The sequence below is a fragment of the Antechinus flavipes genome, chromosome 1, assembly GCF_016432865.1.
Source record: "Antechinus flavipes isolate AdamAnt ecotype Samford, QLD, Australia chromosome 1, AdamAnt_v2, whole genome shotgun sequence".
Classification (NCBI taxonomy): domain Eukaryota; kingdom Metazoa; phylum Chordata; class Mammalia; order Dasyuromorphia; family Dasyuridae; genus Antechinus; species Antechinus flavipes.
The window spans coordinates 393,652,435-393,674,638 of NC_067398.1; the positions used below are offsets into that span (position 1 = coordinate 393,652,435).

Consider the following 22,204-nt stretch of genomic DNA (forward strand, 5'->3'; position numbering starts at 1 on the left):
TTATAATTTTATAGAAACTAGATGAGATCATTTCATAAAGAGGCATGATTTTAAACCAAAAATTAGAGTGCTATTTATATCAACTTTGCTAGAATTATTACTTTAGAATAAATACTAGTATAATCCTAGTTTAAAATTACAGTTTAGTAGCTCTCTTGAAAAATCTGAATTTTCTCTGTTTTAGCAGGAGAAGTATAGACAACCTAGTGTTAATTTTTATTTAAATTGTTGTATTTGAGCTTTTCAACTTCCTGAGTGATTCTTAACCAGAAGTAAAAACCTTGTTTCATCTTCTTTCTCTGTGTCTCAACTCTATGTATTCACAGATAGAATGCAGCACTTCTTCAATGTTGAACCTGAATGGAAAGCTGCAAAGATAGGAAATAAGGGATTGTTCTGGCATTCCCTTTTTAATGTTTTCAGGTTTCATTTGTGAACTAATTACATTGGAGCCTCACAACCTTATGAAATACTATAATATCCTTAATCAGCCTTACTTTACAAGTGAGAAACAGTTTCAGAAAATTTATATATCTTGTTTTCTGATGAACAGCTAGTAAGTGTCAGAGATGGATTAAAAAACTGGGCCTTTGAAGTTTAAGCATTTTTGTTGTTGTTGTTGTTGAGATCTCCCTACAGTTAGACAACTGGATCAAATAATTTATTAATCTAAACTTTTTTTTTTTTTTTTGCTGAGGCAATTGGGGTTAAGTGACTTGTTCAGGGTCACACAGCTAAGAAGTATTAAGTGTGTGAGGTTGTATTTGAACTCCTGACTTCAGGACCAGTGCTCAACAAAACTATCTTTTAAAAGAAAAAAGGATGGTCCATTTTCCTTTTAAATGACATTTAAAAGTATAAAATATAATGAAACTATTTTTTTTTTAAAGTTTCTTTTTGGCAGAGATGGGGAACCAAGGACCATTTGGATATTTATAACATCATTCATGGGCCATAAAAAATTATCAACTCAGAAAATTCAGGCAATGGAAAGTTGTATCTAGCTCATTATCATTTGCAGGTATCTTAGAAAATGATTCCACAGGCTGAAGATGCCCCACTCCTGCTTTAGTGACAATCCTCTGGTTCAGATTGCTAAGTCATCATTTAAGTATTGAAAAATTAAGAGTAACATGAATTTCACAGTTAAAGTCGGTAGTTACCATTAAGAGTACATAATCCAATAAAAATTGGCCAGTATCTTTTAAGTTTTTTTTTTTTCTTAAATTAATTGTACTTCTGTTGATAAGGCCTGGTATTTTTTTTCTTCCTTTTTCTTGTAGGTACTGACATTGCCATTTTAATTTTTTTGCATAGCTTTTTTTTTTTTGTCATGTTTCCAGAAATTTGTTATGTTTAAAAGAAAATGCTGTTTTTAACATTTGAGAAATATTTTAACTTCAACATTTTTCTTTTTAGTTTCATTCCTTTACCATTAATATTGCTTCTTCAGTTTTCCTTACCTAATACATCCAAAATAGTTTCACCTGTACAGCAATCTCTTGCTTTTGACCCCTTCTGTCTTCTTAGCTACCACCTTCAAATTCTTTCCTAGACTATTGCAATGACATACTAATTGATTTTCCAGTCTCAGGTTCCTCCTCACTCCAGCCTTAGCTGCTAAAGTGATTTTTGTTAATCTGACCATGTCACTCCTCTGCTCAGTATAATCCAGTGTTTCTCAGTTGCTTTTAGGAAGAAGTATAACTCTTTTAAAGCCAACCTGATCCCTACTTATCATTCATTATACATTATTCTTCTTTCCATATCCTTTGATCTAGTCAAATGGGTATTCTCTTTTCCTCACACATTGCTTTTATACATGTAGACTATTTCTCACACCTATAATTTACATCTCTCACCTCTGCTTTATGGGACACTTCACCTCTTAAAATATGAAATTTAAGCAGCATATTCAAGAAGCTTTTCCTTATCCTCTCAACATTTAGTGCTCTCTTAAGTCCTTTGAATTCAATTACCATTACCCATACTTCTGAGCACTTTGGAAACCAAATTATAATGTGATTATGAAATCTTGAATGAATAAATAAAAACAATAGAATATGGGTAATATTAATTTTCTAAGTCATTAGGTTGCCTACAAGCATTCTTATATATGTTTAGTGTTCCTATTTCTATTTCAATTTGACACCACTGCTCAGGGGGATTAATTTGACCCCAAGGAATCAAATTAGTGCATAGCAAAGGGCCTAGGGGAGGAATATCTTAGCATTAATAGAGCTAACCAGCTTTGGAACATATCTTACTGCTGTCATTGAATAAAAAGAGAACCAGTACCAGAGAACTGTGTTACATTGTGGGTTTTGCAGATGAAGAAAAACAGTGTTTCACTGTCATACAGACCATGGAAGGAAGGTTGTTTAGTGTAATTATTCTGGAGGAATTTCTTGACAAGACAACAGTTTTATAGATTAAGATCAGTCAGTCGATAAATATTTCTCAAGTTATTACCATGTCATTTAGTCTTCTGTTGTAGGGGATGTTGATGTGATAAGATCATTGTTCCTTTTTAATATTGAATTTTTTTTTTTTAGAACATCTTCCCAAGCTTCGAGCCAGATCATATTCTTGTGCCAGGTACTGTACCTTTAAAATGACCATAAAATGATTACCATTTAAAATGTACCATTTCAGCTTATTTATTTTGACCTATAAAAATAATGGTCTTTACATTTTGAAGATATTGACTTTGTTTTATTTTTTAAAGTTTTATTTGTTTTTATGTTTGTTTCCAAATATAGTCTCAGTAAATGGGGAAAAAATCAGTCTTATGAAGACCTATAAAATTCATGTTTAAAACAGTGCTAATAAATTCTTAATCATCTTTAATGTCATTTATTTTAACATTTATTAAGAAATAAACTTAAATTAAGAAATAAAACAAGCCATTTCCATAACATAGTAGAGTAGAAAAACAAGATTGCATATGAAACTGCAAATCTATTGTGTAAAAATTTGCTATTCTTTTTAAATGTGTGATAATTATGTAACTTTTCTTTTTTTTTTTCCTTTCATTCATCACCACCTCAGAGGCTACTAGTAGACACAAATGTGTGTGTGTATAAAACCATTTTGAGTGTGTGTGTGTTGTGTATGTGGGGTGTGTGTGTGTGTGTGTGTGTGTGTGTGTGTATGTAATGTATGTATGTATGTCTAGTTATTTACCAGTCCTTTCTCTGGATGTAGATAGCAATTTCCTTCATAGGTCTTTTGTAGTTAATTTGAAAATTTATAATAGTTAAAATAACTCTGCAAGTTAGTTTTCGTAAATATTCTCAAATCAGGTCAAGAGACCAGACAATTGGAAATCTTTCTGAACGTTATCAGTAGGGATGAAAAGTTGTCTAAGAAAGCAGTATTTATTTTCATTCACAGAGAGTATAGATAAGAATCCATAAATAAATATTATCCCCAAAAGATAATACTTACTGGTTACCTTGTTTTTCAAATAATAGTCTAATCTAAAATTGACAACTTTGTCCTTGCAGCTCCTGTTTATTTCATCCAGGGAAACTTCATTTTGCATTTAACATTGTAGAGTTTCTGTCCAGTGTGGAACCTGTGACTTTGAGAAAAGGAATATGTACGGGCTGGCTGGCCGTACTGATTGACTCGGTATTTCAAGGAAATGGGAGTATCTCACAAGGAAATGATGTTGAATCTGGCTTTCCAAAGGTATTTAAAATACTCTAAGGTTTTGTCATCTTTAAAAGAGAAAGTTTCCCTGTTTTTATTTTATATGATTGTCTTCAAGTTTGGAAGAGGAAAATGTATTCTTTTAATTTAGTATTGTAATGATGAAAATATATGTATATATACACATATATTTGAATGTATATTTATTTTTATTATCATCAGATTCTGAAGTAAAAAATGTTTATTTGAATGCCAGTTATTCTAAGTGCAAGAGAACATTGTTGTCATATTTTATGCATATTCTCTGAGCCTGTTCACCCTGGAAAATAAAGCTCACATGGTATTATTTCTTTTTCTATTTTCTTCTCTTCTTTATAGTCTTACAGTTAAGGCTTTTTTTTCCTATTAGAAATAATTTCAAAAATAGCAGAATTCGTACTACAATACTAGAGATTACTAAGTAACATAACAAGAATGTTAGACTGTGATCTTTTTACTACCTTTTTTCCCTTGTCCTTTTTCTGTTATACTTTTGATGTAAAGAACCAAATACACCAAAGAAGATAGCCTATTTCATTAATCCACAAATTACCTTTGCATCTACTCCTGCCTTTGTGACTGTTATATTATATAGTGGTATGATCCTTGGAAAAAGATCTTTTATGGTGACTTCTTGGTCATTGATATAAGGGAGTTTTCTGAGGTTTATCATAAAGTACTGTGTATTTCTTGTCCTTATTAGATGTTGTTTTTTTTTTTTTTTTATCTCATGACTATTTTAGTTTCTATAAAGTTCATCACTTAGAAAGTGCTTAGGCTCTGGGGAAAATTAAAAGACTTCTTGTGTACATGTGAAAACCCTTGGTTGACAGCTACTGGGTAACTAATGTTTTTCACCATCTTTCTGTTTTCTGGACATGATGCCTTTATTAGGAATTTTACAGTATATTTTTCCCCAAAGAAATTGTTCCATCATGTGCACTTATTAGGTTTCTAAGCCTACTAAGCTGATGTGGAATGATAGGACTCTGAGAATTTGTGCTTCTTGTACTAAAAAAAAATACTGTAGAAAGTATTTTTGTTGATTCTTAATACCTGTTTTTACTAATATAAAAAGTAAGGAGAAATTGCAAAGGCAGTCATGGTTTACTAACAAACATAATAGGGGAAAGAAAACACACAAAAAATGTGCTATTTTATTGGGTTGCCCCCACAATACAGAGAAGAAATTAGTGTAGACATTTTCCAAAGTAAGAATTTTACTGGGATTACCAAAATTTCCAATTCCATTTCCTTGGTATAAATGAAGTATGCGTTTAGTTAGTGTTTAGAAATTTTTCATATAATAGTGGTCAAGATAATTTTTCACATAAAGTACATAAACATGGGTGTATATTAAGATATTTTGTCTTTAATTACTTGCAATATTTTTATTAGGAAATCAGTGCTTGGATTTCACAATGTCAGTTTTGTATTGGTAAAGCAATGTACTCTGACTGCTATGAATTTAATAAATTAAAATGAATTTAATAAGTTCTTTTCCCTAGATTAAAGGACAAAAGGTAAAGATAGCTTCACATAGCTTTAGATAGAAGCTTCTAATGATGTTTTTAACATCAATGAAAAAGATAATCAATCATTCAGTCTACAATATAGCAGACACAAGTATGCACACATATACCTGTTTGTTTTCTTTATTTCTTCTGTAACCTTGGATTTCCTGCTCAAGTATAGTTTTATACTCTAGCTTGTTAAAAAAAAAAAAGGAAGCTTGATAAATCTTTTATACTCGGTACCCTTTACTTAAAAATGTAGCTTCTTCTCATTTTAAAAACACAGTTGGGATTTAGGGAGAAAAAGAGAAAAACTTTCCAGCTTCATTTTTATATGTCTGTTCTCTTTCATTGTGATGAATTTGTTCATATTTTCACTAAGGTTGATGGTATTATTTCATTCAAAGGTGATTTTTGAGGAGAGAAGTATACTGTCACATTTCATTGGCTATTGTAGCTTTGGATTTCTTTCTCCCTCTACAGGGCATTACAGTCTTGTAATTATATTTTTTGATTTTTTTTTTTTTAAGATCTCCATTTTTCCTCATCCCACAAACTCTTTCCGATTACCCAATGACCCTTCAATACCCATTATAATGATTGGTCCTGGCACTGGCGTTGCACCCTTTATTGGTTTTCTACAACACAGGTATTTATGTTCCATCTTATTTGATAATTCAAAGAGCAACCATGTTTTTGATTAATGAGAAAAACTAATGTCTTCTAGTGCTGTTTTATTTCCCTGATAATTTTCTTAGCAATTTTTAAATACTTATATTTTTCTTCAGAATTCTTTAAAAAAAATTTTTTTTGGATATTCAAATATAAAGCATTGGGGTATAAAGTAAATGCTAATAATTTAAAGGGATAGTAGCCATTCAGATTACATTGCAGAATTTTCAGTCATGAATGTATATTACAGAATTTTGTTATATGAATGAATAATGTTGCTTTCCTTTTCCAATATGTTACTTTTATCTGTGAATTTAATTTTTTTTTGTGAGAGTGATGATTAATGCCCCCTTTCGATATTCTTTTATGTTATAGAATTCAAGAAGTTATTTTTAAGATCCTTGTTACCTGAATAAGATTTCATGAAATATTATCACCATCAGAGTTTGATTAACTATATCTAAACAAAACTAAATAATGTTGAGAGCTATTATTAATCTTCTGTTTATGAAATAACTCCTATGTATTATATATAGCTCATATAAATGGAGTAGTTTTCTTTAAAACACTTAATAGATAGAGAGCTGCCTTGAGAACTAAGAAGTTAATTCCTGCTTCTAACACATACTGGCTCTATGACGATCAGAAAATATCCCTGTAGTCCAGATCAACCTAAAAAGCCACAAACTGTCATTCTCTGTGTGTTTTATTTGTTTTGTTGAACATTTTCCAATTAAAATTTTATCTGATTCAGGATATACTCAGGAGGCCCCTGAAGTTGACATCTGTTCTAGGCAACCAAGTTTCAGAGAATGTACTAACTTGCATCGGTAGAAGAACTTTATATTACCATTGAAATCACACATTCTTCACCAAGCTGGTTTTTAAGCATTCACACTCTCCTTTTTTAGTTTAGAAATATTATACGAGTAAAAATATTCTTAATTGAGTATACCTGAGTTATGTTATACTAAATTCTTGATTTTTCTACATTTAGACTATTTCCAATAAATTTTTAATCCCCAACATAACCTTGCCACCCCACTTAACTGTCTTGACAGAAAGAAACTATTAGATTTATCTAAGTAATTCTTACTTAAGAAGGGCAGTATAAATAATAAAGAATAAATTTTACCTATCCCTCTTCCTTATATTCCTTTCCCTCCTTCACTTCCCCTCACCCTCCTATATATCAAACTACAAAATTAACTTCAAAACCAATATAATTTTTGGATTATCTACTTTTAATGTCTTTCACACAATAACTTTTAATTTTGTGTTACCTTTTAAGTTTCTCATGCAAAAAATCTTCCCTTCTCTCTCTCTTTCTCTTTCTCTCCCCCTTTATTTTTTTTTTCAGAAGTAAAATTTCAAATTCAGTATATTTTATTGATTCCTGATAATTCTTAACTTTTTAAAAATTATTCTTTGCCTAATGGTGAAAGTTTGATACTTAAATTCAGCAGATAATCAGCATTATTTCCATTCTCTGGAACACAGCTTTATTTATTGGTCTTAAAAAGAAATTATATTTTTGGTTGTTATTCTTGGAATAATTTCAAATTGTACATCAGTGTTTAATTTTCTTAAATAGTTTAAGACAATTGTGTAACAAATAAACTGACACTGGTGATCAATAAGCCCATTTCTGTTTCATCTGTAATGATATAAGGTCAATTTCTAAAATGTTGCAATAAAACAATTTTAATACTAATTTAATACAAATTTAATACTAATGGATCGCTGTTATTAGAATTTTATTTCACAGAAATATCATCCAACAAATCAAAGGCTATTTTACACTTAAAAATAAAACTTTGAAGTTAGAAGGGAAAGAAATTATATGACAATATTAGCGAGTTTAATTGAAAGACAAACATCTTTTTTTCTTTCTGCTTTGTTTTGAAAAGGAATGTGAAATAAGATTTTCTTTGCATGATTCTTATGGACACCAAATTTTTCCTTTCTTTGAATGGGATTCATCATGTTAAAACTTATTCCATAGTTGCAAATTAGTAACTTAATCTCAAATTGAAATTTAGGGCATATGTCAGATTAAAAGGACTCAGATACCTTGTAGATAGAACTTTTTATGCCCTTACATGACTAGAAGCCATTATATAGAAGCTGTGATCAGCTACCTTGGTAAATCCTCATCTAGGCTTAGGGACAGCTTCCTTGCATTTTAGGGAAAGAAATGACTAAATTAGAGGAAAAAAAGAAGAGAATGTATCACATTCCATGCCCTGATGCCAATATTGATACTAATTTTGGATAAATTTAGATAACCTAGATTGACTCAGCAACTGGCAACTTTCTGTGTTTTAACATCCTAGTTTATTTCCTGGTTATTGTTTCCAATTAAATCAAACTAAAACAAAATGTTTACCTTCCTGTATTTTTCTTTTTTAGAGTTTTTGTCGCATATCATAGATTAAAGGTTCATAATTTTCAGTATATTAAATGATGTATTATGTTTCCATTTATAGAATAAGCACATAACCAAGTTGACTTTTATAGAATTAGATGTTAAAAGAAAAACTAAATTTTGACATTTTACATTAAAATATTTTCTAAATTATTATCAGTAGAAACTTTATAAGTATTAAGGAGATGGGAATATGAAATCTTTATTTCAAGTACTTTGTTTAGTAACTTTTCCAGTTAACCTTTTAGTAACATATATTTATACATTTTTTTTTCAAATTAGACTTACATAATGCTTTTTATTGGAAAAGAGAGAAATCTCTTTATGCTTTGTGATACATGTTCATTTGAACAGGTAAAGGTGAGTGAACATTCAAAAGTTAGTCAAATAAATGATTGAACTTCATGGTGGAATATTCAAAATAGAAAAGAAGTAATTTAATGACTAAATATCATTGTTTGGCTTTTACTTTATTTTAACATCAAGTACATTATTTTCTTTTTTCATTTAGAGAAAAGATCCAAGAACAGTATCCAAATAGAAACTTTGGGGCTATGTGGTTATTTTTTGGCTGCAGACATAAGGATAGAGACTATTTATTCAGGTACTTCATTTAGTATTCTAGTATTTTACAACTATTGGCTAATATAATACATATTGTTCAGCCTTTTAAAAACTACCTAATATTATCTGTTTATGATATTTCAGAGAAGACCTAAGCCATTTCCTTAAGATTGGAATTTTAACTCAGCTGAAAGTCTCCTTTTCAAGAGATATTCCTGTGGATGGGGAAGCTACCCCACCGAAATATGTGCAAGATAATATTCGCCTTTGTGCCCAACAGGTCACAAGAATCCTTCTCCAGGAAAAGGGTTATATCTATGTGTGTGGGTGAGTAGATATAATACTTATATATTAAATAGGAAAAAGAATTAAAGAATTGTGTAGGCAGATAGTTTTCTGTATTAATTAAATTGATCCTGAAATGAAGAATACTTTCTTAAGCACAAAAATGGAAGTATTAAAATTATATTTGAATATACTTTTGATACATAGAATTAGATACTTAGCCATTGTGGCATAGTGGAGGAAAAGCTGCCATTAGAGAGCAAATAATTTAAGCTCAAAGAGCACCAGGTACTTAGTTAATAGTTACATTAGTAAAGATAGTTACTAACAAAGAGTTCCCCACATCAATGGAATTATAAAATGTTTTTGACAAGAAGGTGGTGATGAAGTTAAAATTTGCTATATATAAACTATTCCTCCAGCCTGAGGAATATATATATGAGTTCTTATTACATGAATTATTTGCTATTATCAGAGAAGAAATTACTTTTTCCCCCCTCCTTTTTAATGCACAATATTTGTGACTAGACTGACAAACCTGGAGTTTATTTTCTTGAAGAATTATATCTTTTTTAGTTCTGGGCCATGATCCTTTGGTAGAAATTCTAGTAATTACCCTTAAATGCAATGACTGTTCTGATTGAATTCATTGATATTATGGAAATAGATAAGATTTAGTGCTAACAAAAACTATTTATATGCTCATTGGGAGCACATAACTATTAAGTGGTTAAAAGCCTGTATTAAAATGGCATAAAGTATTCCTTATCAGAGGTTCATTTTCCAGATAAGAACATGTAATTTAGGTGTTAGATGAATGTTAATTTGTAGTTTTAGTACTTCTCTTCTTTCATAAAGGAAAGTTGTTTTTAGTATTATATGACTGATCTATTAATTTTTCAGGGATTTTCTATTTAGTCCTTGGAGATGTTAGAGAAGTGAAAAGGACCCACACCAAGATAGTAGTGTCAAAAGAGAGAAGGGATATCAAAGAGATATTGTAAAGCTAAAATAAACAAGCTTTGGCAACAGATTGGATATAGGGGATGAGAATGAACTCTGCAATGAACTTAGCAATTCTAATAATATATGTACCCTATTTGAAAAGAGTGATTGTGAAAATCAAATGATATAATATATATGTATGAAGAGTTTAACCACCAAATACTAGATAAATGTATGAGTATCATTATTATAGACCATAGTAATTCAGTACAAAAACTGTTATAGGGAAAACCTCTAACCAGAGTAGATTAAATGATAACAGCTCTGGTAACATAATTGGGCCTGGAAGCTATGAATAGCCACTTATTCAGTGTAAGTTATATTGTGATAGACTGTCACAAAATGTCCATATCCATTTTTATCATGATATGATGGTCTGATACAAATTATGAGACAAAAGAATATGTTGAGTAAAGTTACTATGCTAATTGACCAAAGAAATTTGTATAGAATCTGGATTTGGGCAGAAAGTATTACAAGCCTCTTATATCCTCTTGGAAAATGAGATGGAGAAATGTGAACCATACCAGTAATATATTGAACTCAGATAGAAACAGATGCCTCTCAGCCACACATTGACTTAGAAAAACCACAAATGATCATTTTCTATGTCGTTATATATGTATTTTGTTAAACAGTTCCCAATTACATTTTAATATGATTTAGGCTATATTTGGGGGACTTGTGGGGCCCCTCCATGAATTTAACATCTATCAATTATACAGTAAGTAGATGTATAACTGGTTGATTATCGAGGGTCTAATCAACCTTAAAAGTTTTAACCTAGTTCTTTAGTGGTATATTCTGTTCAGGTGATTCTGGTGTCCTGAACTATTGATTCTTTTCTCCTTTGGTTAAATACTGCTAACTTTGCATAGATGCTAGTAAAGTAGTCCATCATATTAAAATATTATTTTTCAGTGATGCAAAAGGAATGGCAAAAGATGTGAATGATGCGCTAGTGGAGAGCTTAAGCAAGGAGTCTGGAGTTGAAAAATTGGAAGCAATGAAAATGTTGGCTACATTACGAGAAGAAAAACGATATCTACAAGATGTTTGGTCTTAAGATTTTTTTTTTTTTTTTGCCTGTTTGGAATGACTCAGATATTTTGAGCTGAAAATACTATGCTTTTCCTCTGTTTTCATATTCTCTGCCAATTGTTTTAGTTTTTATATTTTTATGGAGGAACTTTTATATGAAAAACTTACCATTACAGAAAGCCCGTATTTGTGATTTTGAATAAATTACTGCCTTTGTTGCTTACTCAGTAGTACTTCTAAGTTTTACGGGGTTTTTTTTTTGATAGACACTCTAGTTCAGTGGTGTCAAATCCAGATAGAAACAGTGGCCACTAATATATACATGAAGATTCCTATGGGCTACATATTGACAGTTTTAAAAATGAAATATGTGTGTTTTATTCTATTTTTATTTTAACATTTCCTAATTATGTTTAAATCTGGTTCAGGCTGCACTCTAAAGGGTTATGAGCCATGTATTTGGCACTTCTGCTGTGGTTGATAATACTTACATTGTTTGCCAATTTTCCTAAATGTAGGGTGGATTTTCCTTATTAAAATGAACTAGCAAATATGGAAGCAAGGTAAAAAACAAGTAGCATGTGGATTGGGACTTTTTCCTATGTAGTTAGAACCAAACAAGCATTTTTGCTTTAAAAGGGAATATTGTAACTATCCCATACATTTTATAGATTTACATACATTTATTTGCCTCCAAATATCTAGAAATGTATTAAAATGAGCAAGTTAGCCCCTCAGTGATTTGGGTAGTAATTAATCCTTATTTTATTTTTGTCAGTTTATATTGCTCCAATTCTTTGATAAGTTCAGGATTTTTGTACAAGGTAACCTTCATAATTTATATTTCTAGAAATGTTTATTCTAGTCAATATCATTTAACTGCAAAAATTTATTTTCCTATTATCAGCTGGAAATTCAGGAAATAAAGTATTTAGCATCAATGTTTCCATTTATATGTTGTATGTGTGTAAAGATGGAATATATATTACTATATGTATGATCCCATGTAGCAGTTTATCACAATAGTAAGTTGATATCCATGTTATATATCAATCATTTTAACTAAACTTTTAGACAATTAAAACTAAATGACTTAAAATTTTTAATGACCCAGCTTGATTCCTCCCAAAGAAATGAATAGACACCTTCCTGCTCCATTGTAGCAATCGGGGACTGATTTGGGAATGCTTAATAGAATTTTTTCCTCTATATCATGGTTAGTTGTTGAATTTTCTCCCACTTTTTACTTTGGATGTAGGCTTTATGGAAGAAGGAGGGAAGAAGTTTGTCTTGGAAAATGTAAGTGATATAAAAATAAAATGGCAATAAAATATTTTTTCAAAAAACTCAATTTGTATATTTTATTTATGCATCTGAGAACATTCTGAAAATGAGTTCTTTCATTTCACCTGACTGCCAGAAGGATGAATGATACAATAAAGATTTGGAATCTGTTGAATGGCAAAGGGGAGTTGATGGATGTAAAGGCATGTTTATATGACAGAAAAATTTTGCTTTCTTAAGGGAAAGGTCTTATTTTGCAGTTATTGTGAGGGTTTGAAACCGTATTTATAAAAGTTCTTTGCAAAATGTGTTCCTGACATAGTTGGTGTTGTATAGAATAATAAATTATCATTATATATGTTAGTTTTGAATAACATGTTTATTTTTAACATTCCTTTTTTAAAAACATGAGATCCTAATTCTCTTCCTCCAGCTCTTCCCCTTCCATTGAAAGCAAGCATTATCAGTTAGAAATGTGAAGTGAATTTATAGACATATGAAAATATTCTCCAAATCATTATTAATCAGAGAAATGCAAATTAAGACAACTCTGAGATACCACTACACACCTAGTGTGTTTGGTATTGGCTAGATTGGCTAGAGTGACCAGGGAAAGATAATGTGGAATGTTGGAGGGAATGTGGGAAAACAGGGACACTGATACATTGTTGGTGGAATTGTGAACACATCCAGCCATTCTGGAGAGCAATTTGGAACTATGCTCAAAAAGTTATCAAACTGTGCATACCCTTTGATCCAGCAGTGTTTCTACTGGGCTTATACCCCAAAGAGATACTAAAGAAGGGAAAGGGACCTGTATGTGCCAAAATGTTTGGCAGCCCTGTTTGTAGTGGCTAGAAGCTGGAAAATGAATGGATGTCCATCACTTAGAGAATGGTTGAGTAAATTGTGGTATATGGATGTTATGGAATATTATTGTTCTGTAAGGAATGACCGGCAGGATGAATACAGAGAGGACTGGCGAGACTTACATGAACTGATGCTAAGTGAAATGAGCAGAACCAGGAGATCATTATATACCTCAACAACGAAACTGTTTGAGGATGTATTCTGATGGAAGTGGATCTCTTCGATAAAGAGAGCTAATTCAGTTTCAATTGATCAAAGATGGGCAGAAGCAGCTACACCCAAAGAAAGAACACTGGGAGATGAATATAAACTGCTTGCATTTTTGTTTTTCTTCCCGGATTATTTATACCTTCTGAATTCAATTCTCCCTGTGCAACAAGAAAGCTGTTCGGTTCTGCACACATATATTGTATCCAGGATATACTGTAACCTATTCAACATGTAAAGGATTGCTTGCCATCTGGGGGAGGGAGTGGAGGGAGGGAGGGAGGGGAAAAATTGGAACAGAAGTGAATGCAAGGGATAATGTAAAAAATTACCCTGGCATGAGTTCTATCAATAAAAAGTTATTAAGAAAAAAAAAATGTGAAGTGAAGCATTTTCACATTTGTCAAGGGGCAAAATAAAACAACAAAAATATGGTTTAGGAGTTCATCAGTTACTCTGGAAGTGGATAATATTTTTTATCATAGGTCTTTTGGAATTGTCTTGATCAGAGTAGCTAAGTCTTTGACAGTTGATAATTGTTAGGGTATGGCTGTTACTCTGAACAGTGTTCTGGTTGTTTATTTCACTTTGTATCAGTCGTATAAATTTTCCCTGAAATCATCCTGCTTGTCACTTTTTAATCACAAAACTATTCTAGCACAATTATGTATAAAATGTGTCCAACTATTCCCTAATATAGGATGGGATATCTCCTACCTCCACACAGACATACACATACACGAAAGATCTGCTATGAATATTTTTGTACAGATAAGTCCTTTTCCCTTTGATCTCTTTGGGATGCAACAGTCAGTAGTGATATTTTAAGGGCAAAGGGTATACCTGATTTTATAGCCTTTGGGACATATTTCTAAATTTTCCTCCAGAATAGTTGGGCCTACAGGTCACAACTCCACCAACAATTCATTAATTTTGTTACTGTTTTTTTTCTAACTTTATAAAATAATTTCTTTGGTAGTTTGTTAGGTATTAATATAGATAGGCTGAGTCAATACAATAAAAATAATAGTCCTATCTATGAGCAATGAATATTTTTCCAGCTTAGATTTCTATTTGTATGAAAAAATGTTTTGTTCAAAATTGTGTTTGTGTTGTCACTGATTTTGTCTTGGTAAGTAGTTTCCTAAATATATATCGACTGCAGTTGTTTTAATTGGAAGATCTTTGTTTCCTCTGGGTTTTGTTGGCAATATAAGTATGCTGATGATTTCTATGGATTGATTTAATATTCTGCTAAAGTTGTTTCATATAGATTTTTTTAACTGATTATCTAGGGTTCTCTAAATACACCATTATATTATCTTCAGAGAGATAGCTTTTTACTCTTTGCCTGATTTTTTATTCTTCAGTTTCTTTTTTTCTTACTGCTATACCTAGCATTTTAAATTATTTTATTAAATAATAGTGGTGATAATGCCCTTGTATCCTTGCTTTACTACTGATCTTATTGGAAATATTTATATCCTCATTATATATAATGCTTGCTTTTTGTTTTAAATAGATACTACTTATTTTAAGAAAAGTTCTGTTTCTATCTGTGTTTTTAGTGGCTTCAAAATTAATTAGTTTATTTGTATATATTTAGGAGTGATAACAATATTTGGTCAACTGCTTTAATCCTGATTTTTGTTTTTGTTATTCATATGGTCAATTATGTTTATAGCTTCTGTTATGCTAATATTGGAGTAGCCTTATGTTCCTGGTTACCTTGTCACAGTGTTGATGTTTGTAGCATATTACTGTAATCTCCTTGCTAGTAATTCAGAATCTTTGCCTCAGTAGTTATGAAAGAAATTGTTTTTTTATTCTGTGTTTTTATTCTCCCTGGTTTAAATATATATTAAAAAATAAATATGTCATAAAAGGAGAACTCCTTTACTTATTCTTTCAAATAGTTTGATCATATTGGAATTAATTGTTGTGTGTTTGGTAGAAATCATGAGTAAATCCTTCTGGTTTGGACAATTTTTTTCCTTGGGGAACTCATGTTTTGTTCAACTTTACTTTCTAAGATAGGATTATTTAAGTATACTTGGTGAGATGCATTCACCTTTTTATTTGATCCTGGAAAATTTAATTATTGGGTTTTTTAATCAGATTAACCAATAGTGTACTTTATTAGGTTTTTTTCCCCTCAAAAAACGGCTCTTGTTTTTATTTAAATGTTCAATGTTTGTTTTTTGTTTTTACTTTCAGTTTTATTTCTTTGTTTTTTAAGATTGCTATTTCGAGACCATTACTGATCACAAAATAGAAAATTTTGATTACTTCAAATTAAAAAGCCTTTGTACCAACAAAACGAATGCAAACAAGATTAGAAGGGAAGCAACAAACTGGGAAAACATCTTCCCAGTTAAAGGTTCTGATAAAGGCCTCATTTCCAAAATATATAGAGAACTGACTCAAATTTATAAGAAATCAAGCCATTCTCCAATTGATAAATGGTCAAAGGATATGAACAGACAATTTTCAGAGGATGAAATTGAAACTATTACCACTCATATGAAAGAGTGTTCCAAATCACTATTGATCAGAGAAATGCAAATTAAGACAACTCTGAGATACCACTACACACCTGTCAGATTGGCTAAGATGACAGGAAAAAATAATGATGAATGTTGGAGGGGATGCGGGAAAACTGGGACACTAATGCATTGTTGGTAGAGTTGTGAACGAATCCAACCATTCTGGAGAGCAATCTGGAATTATGCCAAAAAGTTATCAAATTGTGCATACCCTTTGGCCCAGTAGTGTTTCTATTGGGAAATAGAAACCCAAAGAAATACTAAAGAAGGGAAAGGGCCCTGTATGTGCCAAAATGTTTGTAGCAGCCCTATTTGTAGTGGCTAGAAACTGGAAAATGAATGGATGCCCATCAATTGGAGACTGGCTGAGTAAATTGTGGTATATGAATGTTATGGAATATTATTGTTCTGTAAGAAATGACCAGCAGGATAAATACAGAGAGGACTGGCGAGACTTACATGAACTGATGCTAAGTGAAATGAGCAGAACTAGGAGATCATTATACACTTCAACAACGATATTGTATGAGGACATATTTTGATGGAAGTGGATTTCTTTGACAAAGAGACCTGAGTTTCAATTGATAAATGACGGACAGAAGCAGCTACACCCAAAGAAAGAACACTGGGAAACGAATGTGAACTATCTGCATTTTTGTTTTTCTTCCCGGGTTATTTATACCTTCTGAATCCAATTCTCCCTGTGCAACAAGAGAACTGTTCGGTTCTGCAAACATATATTGTATCTAGGATATACTGCAACATATCCAACATATATAGGACTGCTTGCCATCTAGGGGAGGGGGTGGAGGGAGGGAGGGGAAAAATCGGAACAGAAATAAGTGCAAGGGATAATGTTGTAAAAAAATTACCCTGGCATGGATTCTGTCAATATAAAGTAATTATTAAATAAAAATTAAAAAAAAAAAAAAAGATTGCTATTTCGGTGTTTGAGTATTTTAAATTAGTTCTTTTTATAATAGTTTAGTTGCATATTTAATTTATTGTTCTTTCTCTTTTTTATTAATGTATGTGTTAAGAGTTACAAAATTTTCCCTGAGAACTGCTTTGGCTATGTACAACAAATTTTGGCATGCTGTCTTGTCATTCTCTTTAATGATACTGATTGTTTCTGTGATTTGTTCTTTGCCTCACTTGTTCTTTTGGATTAGATTATTCCATTCCATTTACTTTTAATCTTCTGTTTCCACAGCCCTTTATTGAATATAATTTTTATTGCTTTACGGCCTGAAACGGTATTTCTGGTATGGTGTGAAAAAAGTATTTTTACTTTTTCTGTATGTATTTATGAGTTTTTTATGCTCTAGTATTTGGTCAATTTTTGTGAAAGTGCCATATATATCTGAAGAAAAGGTATTTCACTTTTTATTCTCATTCTTTTTTTTTTCCTCAGAGGTCTGTCATATCTAAAATTCTATTCATCTCTTTGACTTTTTTTCTTTTTTTATGATTAGATTTTTTTAGCTTTGAGAGGAGAAAGTTGAGATCCTCTGATACACTTGTAACTACCTTTTTCTACCTGGAAGTCATTTAGCATTTACTTTTAAGAATCTGTAATTTCTGAAATGAGCAGAACCAGGAGATTATTATACACTTTAACAACAATACTATATGAGAATGTATTCTGATGGAAGTATATATCTTAGATAAAGAAGATCCAATTCAGTTCCAATTGATCAATGATGGACAGAATCAGCTACATCCAGAGAAGGAACACTGGGAAATGAATGTGGACAACTTGCATTTTTATTTTTCTTCCCAAGTTATTTTTACCTTCTGAATCCAATTTTTCTTGTGCAACAAGAGAACCATATGGATCTGCACACATATATTGTATCTAAGATATACTTTAGCATGTTTAACATGTAACAGACTGCCTGCAATCTAGGGGAGGGGGTGGAGGGAGGGAAGGGAAAAGTTGGAACAGAAGTGAGTGCAAGGGACAATTTGTTGTAAAAATTACCCATGCATATGTTCTGTCAATAAAAAGCTATAACAATAAAAAAAATCCGTAATTTCTGTTGCCTATTTGTTTATTATTGATATTACTTCGTTGTCTATAGCATTTTTTAGCAAGATATACTTTCTCTGCTTACCTCTTTTAATTAGATCTGGTTTTGCTTTTTGTTTTGTCAAAGATAATAATTGCTACCCCTTGCTTCAGTTCAGCTGAAGTATAATAAATTCCATTCCAGCCCTTTATTTTTACCCTGTTTGTCTCTAATTCTAGTGTTTCTTGTAAATATATTATTGAATTCATTCATTCTGCTTCTGTTTTCATTTTATGAATGAGCTCATCCCATTCACATTCAGTTATGATTACTAACTCTGCATTTCCCTCTATCCTATTTCCTTTTTTTTCCTTCTCTATTTCTCTCTATCCCTGACTCTCTTTCTCCTTCCCTTTCAAAATTCTGTTTTGCTTCTGACTCTGCCTCCCTTAATTGATCCTTTTTATAATCGCCTTTCCCTTCTCCCTCTTTTCTCTTTTGCCTCTTGTTGGCTACTTCCTTGTTGGGCAAAATAGGTTTCTATTAACTGAGCATATATGCATATTTTTTTTCTTCATAAGCTAATTCAAATGAAAGTGAAGTTCAAGGGTTGCCCATTCCATCCCAATTTCCCCTGCCACTGTCAAAATTCTTCCTTGCATGCTTCTTTTATGTGAGATAATTTTCACTATTCTTTTCTTTGCCTCTTCTCTCAGTGTAATCATCTTAAGTTCTGTTTTTCTTGAGGTATTGAGAACTTCTTGATGGCTATATTCTAAGCGCCCCTTAAATCTGATATTTTTGGAGTGCATTACATTATTTCAAGAATATATTACATGTGTACAGTTTGGAATATAATAGGATTTTGTTTGTTTTTTCTCTGTTGGAGGCCTAAAAATGAATTAGCTTCTAAACTAGTTTTATCACTAATTTTGTTGTGCCTCAATTTCCTCAACTGTCAAGTTTTGGTAATCCCAGCCTTGCCTAATGACAAAGGTGCTATGAATACACAGGAAAGGACTAAAACAATAGTAGCACTCCATGGTAACATAGAATTAGAAAGAAGGGAAATGAGTTTTTGTCAATTGATAAATGGCTGGAAAAATTGTGGCTGCTTATAATCATTTAGTACTAGAAGAGACCTTATGAATGTAATGGAATATTATTTTGTTGTAAGAAATTACACAAGAAATTAAAAGATACATGAGAATATTTGTGTAAATTGATGCAGAATGATAAGAATAGTTTTTGCAGTGATTATAACAAATGTAAATGAAAAGGTCAGTAAAGGGAAGTCATAATCTGGCAGAAAAACCACTAATGATTTCAGAAAACAAATAATGAAGTAGAATTTCTTCCTCATAAGGACTCCTTAAGGAACTATTGTGGCAGAAGTAGTCACTGTATTGGCTGTTTTTGCTGAAATGTATTTTCTTAATTGTAAAGAGAAGGAAATTGAATCCAGAAACGACTGATTTTAAGACAAAATACCTCAGTACAATTTTTAATATTAAATATATTTAGAAATCATTATATTGTAGAAATGTCACTATAAAGGTATCAGTAGTAGATTTTTTTTCCCTTTCTATGCTTACCACCTTTAAGAAAACTGGACCAAAGGCTATTGAGGAGCAACAGTGATGAACCTATGCATGTCCCAATAGAGGACCACACAGAGGCCTTGTACCAAACTGTGAGTAGGTTTATGAACACAGCAAGAGGCAGCAAGAAGCCTGGCTCTCGGTTGAGATCTAGTTTTATGTCTACTCTGTTTCCTAAGATGGGCTATGAAATCATATGGAAATGCTCATACAGCTTTTCAGTTCTTGTAACATTCTTGTACATGAATATTTGCCAGAATGAAGAAATACAACCTTGCTGTCATCCAAACATTTTATGAGCAAAGGATTTCTTTTAGGGAAAATGATTAGACCTTTTATTTCATTGGCATAGGGAATTCCTGGATGCTAAAACATTCTACCATTACAGGTCAGCACTTTGGGAGCAACTTTTAATCCTAGAAATATAAGAGAGTACTGAGAATTTAAGTGACTTTCCCAGGGTCACACATACAGAATGTCAGGGATGGGAACTGATTTTAGGTCTTGGCTTCCTCTAAGTACATATTCTTCTAAATCACATGTCTATAATTTATTTAGGATAGGTCAGATTTCTGCACCTTGATTATGCAATTTGAGAAGTGAAATTAAAAATTCAAAACTTGGCCTACCCATAGCTTTTTTTTTTTTATCCTACAAAAATGGCCTTTAAAATGAAATTAATGATGTACATCTTGGTTCACTTTTAATGACTGTCCCAGATATACACACAAAAAACTATGAGTAACAGACATTTTTCATCTACTGGGTTTTTCTTTGGCTAAATTTTATGGGCAGATTCTTTTGTGTACTTACCTTTTCCCACAGTTTCTCCAGTGTTGTAGGATTTATACAACCCACAAACTCATAAGAAAAAAAAAGAAAAAGGGAACATCTGAAGAACCCTTATCCACAAGAAAATCCTCTTTTGCTTCAGTGAATCTTATCCATTAATGTGATGTACATCTGGCTAGTCTTCATCTCTCTTTTATGGTTCCTCACTTGATGTTTCTGATCAAAGAATCATATTGTTAAATTCTGATTTTTATCTACTGCACACTACTTTGATCTTCCTCACTTACCTTCTCCAAGAATAGAAACCTTTCTCCCAGAGAAAGAGGTCTGTTAGAGTTCTAGAACTAGGAACCTTGGAGGCTCATTTGTTCTACAGATGAAGTAAACCCCAGTGTTCTGTGTCTTAATCAAAGTCACATCACTAATAGGTGTCAGAGGTGAAATCTGAATGGAAAGTATCAATAATGCAGATTAAATTTTAACAGTGGGTGTGCATACTTTTTTCTTCTCCTCCCATATTTCCCCTTCCCTGGAGAGCCTAGTTGATAGATATTTACCCAGTACATTCTTGCTGCTATCATGGCTTGCACATGGCAGGACTTTAATAAGTGTGATTTGATTTGATATGATTTAAAAGGGAAGTGTGATTGTCATTCTGATTTGTGATATAAATTAGTGCCATGTGATAAAATTTATTTTGTCATAGCCAAACAAGTCCCTGCTACCAAAAACATGATGGTTTTCTTTCAACAAAAAGTAGTATGTGTCGGGGTTGGGGTAGGAGGAGAAGAAAGAGAAGAATCTGTAAGATGGTTAGCTCTCCAATCTGGAATTATGTCCCAAAAGTTATCAAACTGTGCATACCCTTTGATCCAGCAGTGTTACTACTGGGCTTATAGCCCAAAGAGATACTAAAGAAGGGAAAGGGACCTATATGTGCCAAAATGTTTGTGGCAGGTCTCTTTGTAGTGGCTAGAAACTGGAAAATGAATGGATGTCCATTAATTGGAGAATAGATGGGTAAATTGAGGTATAGGAATGTTATGGAATATTAATGTTCTGTAAGAAATGACCAGCAGGATGAATACAGAGAGGCTTGGAGAGACTTACATGAACTGATGCTGAGTGAAATGAGCAGAACCAGGAGATCATTATATACCTCAACAATGATACTGTTTGAGGATGTATTCTGATGGAAGTGGATTTCTTCGACAAAGAGAAGATCTAATTCATTTCCAATTGATCAATGATGGACAGATTCAGCTACTCTCAGAGAAGGAATACTGGGAAATGAGTGTGAACTGTTTGTATTATTGTTTTTCTTCCAAGGTTATTTTTACTTCTGAATCCTATTCTCCTTGTGCAATAAGAGAACTGTTCGGTTCTGCATATGTATATTGTATCTAGGATATAATATAATATATTTAACATGTATAAGACTGCCTGCTATCTAAGGGAGGGGGCGGAAGGAGGGAAGGAAAAAGTCGGAACAGAAGTGAGTGCAAGGGATAATGTTGTAAAAAAATTACCCATGCATATGTTCTGGCAATAAAAAGTTATAATAAAAAAAAAAGTGAATTAAGAGTTTAAAAAAAAAAAAGATGGTTAGCTCTCTTACTTATATTTCACTACTCTATAGATTCTTTTTTATCATTTTATTTTACTCATTTAATCTGTCCATTGGCTT

The 22,204-nt window shown here is 31.8% G+C and overlaps 1 protein-coding gene and 1 long non-coding RNA gene across 3 annotated transcripts in view; one reads left to right on the plus strand and one right to left on the minus strand.

The window, feature by feature from the left end:
* MTRR (5-methyltetrahydrofolate-homocysteine methyltransferase reductase) overlaps nucleotides 1-12,551 on the plus strand; it is a 35,423-nt gene extending 22,872 nt beyond the window's left edge. For both annotated transcript variants that reach the window (XM_051969835.1, XM_051969833.1), the window contains exons 10-15: nucleotides 2,556-2,598; nucleotides 3,510-3,696; nucleotides 5,741-5,859; nucleotides 8,822-8,914; nucleotides 9,019-9,201; nucleotides 11,086-12,551. In XM_051969835.1, the coding sequence (XP_051825795.1) occupies nucleotides 2,556-2,598; nucleotides 3,510-3,696; nucleotides 5,741-5,859; nucleotides 8,822-8,914; nucleotides 9,019-9,201; nucleotides 11,086-11,230 (770 nt within the window). In that variant the 3' untranslated portion in view covers nucleotides 11,231-12,551. The remainder of the gene's footprint in view (nucleotides 1-2,555; nucleotides 2,599-3,509; nucleotides 3,697-5,740; nucleotides 5,860-8,821; nucleotides 8,915-9,018; nucleotides 9,202-11,085) is intronic.
* Nucleotides 205-20,814, minus strand: LOC127543620 (uncharacterized). Its single transcript, XR_007949266.1, has 3 exons — nucleotides 20,539-20,814; nucleotides 2,473-2,607; nucleotides 205-368 (listed from the first exon to the last, which is right to left on the minus strand). It is a non-coding gene; the product is annotated as an uncharacterized LOC127543620 (long non-coding RNA).
* Between the last annotated feature and the right edge of the window lie 1,390 nt (nucleotides 20,815-22,204).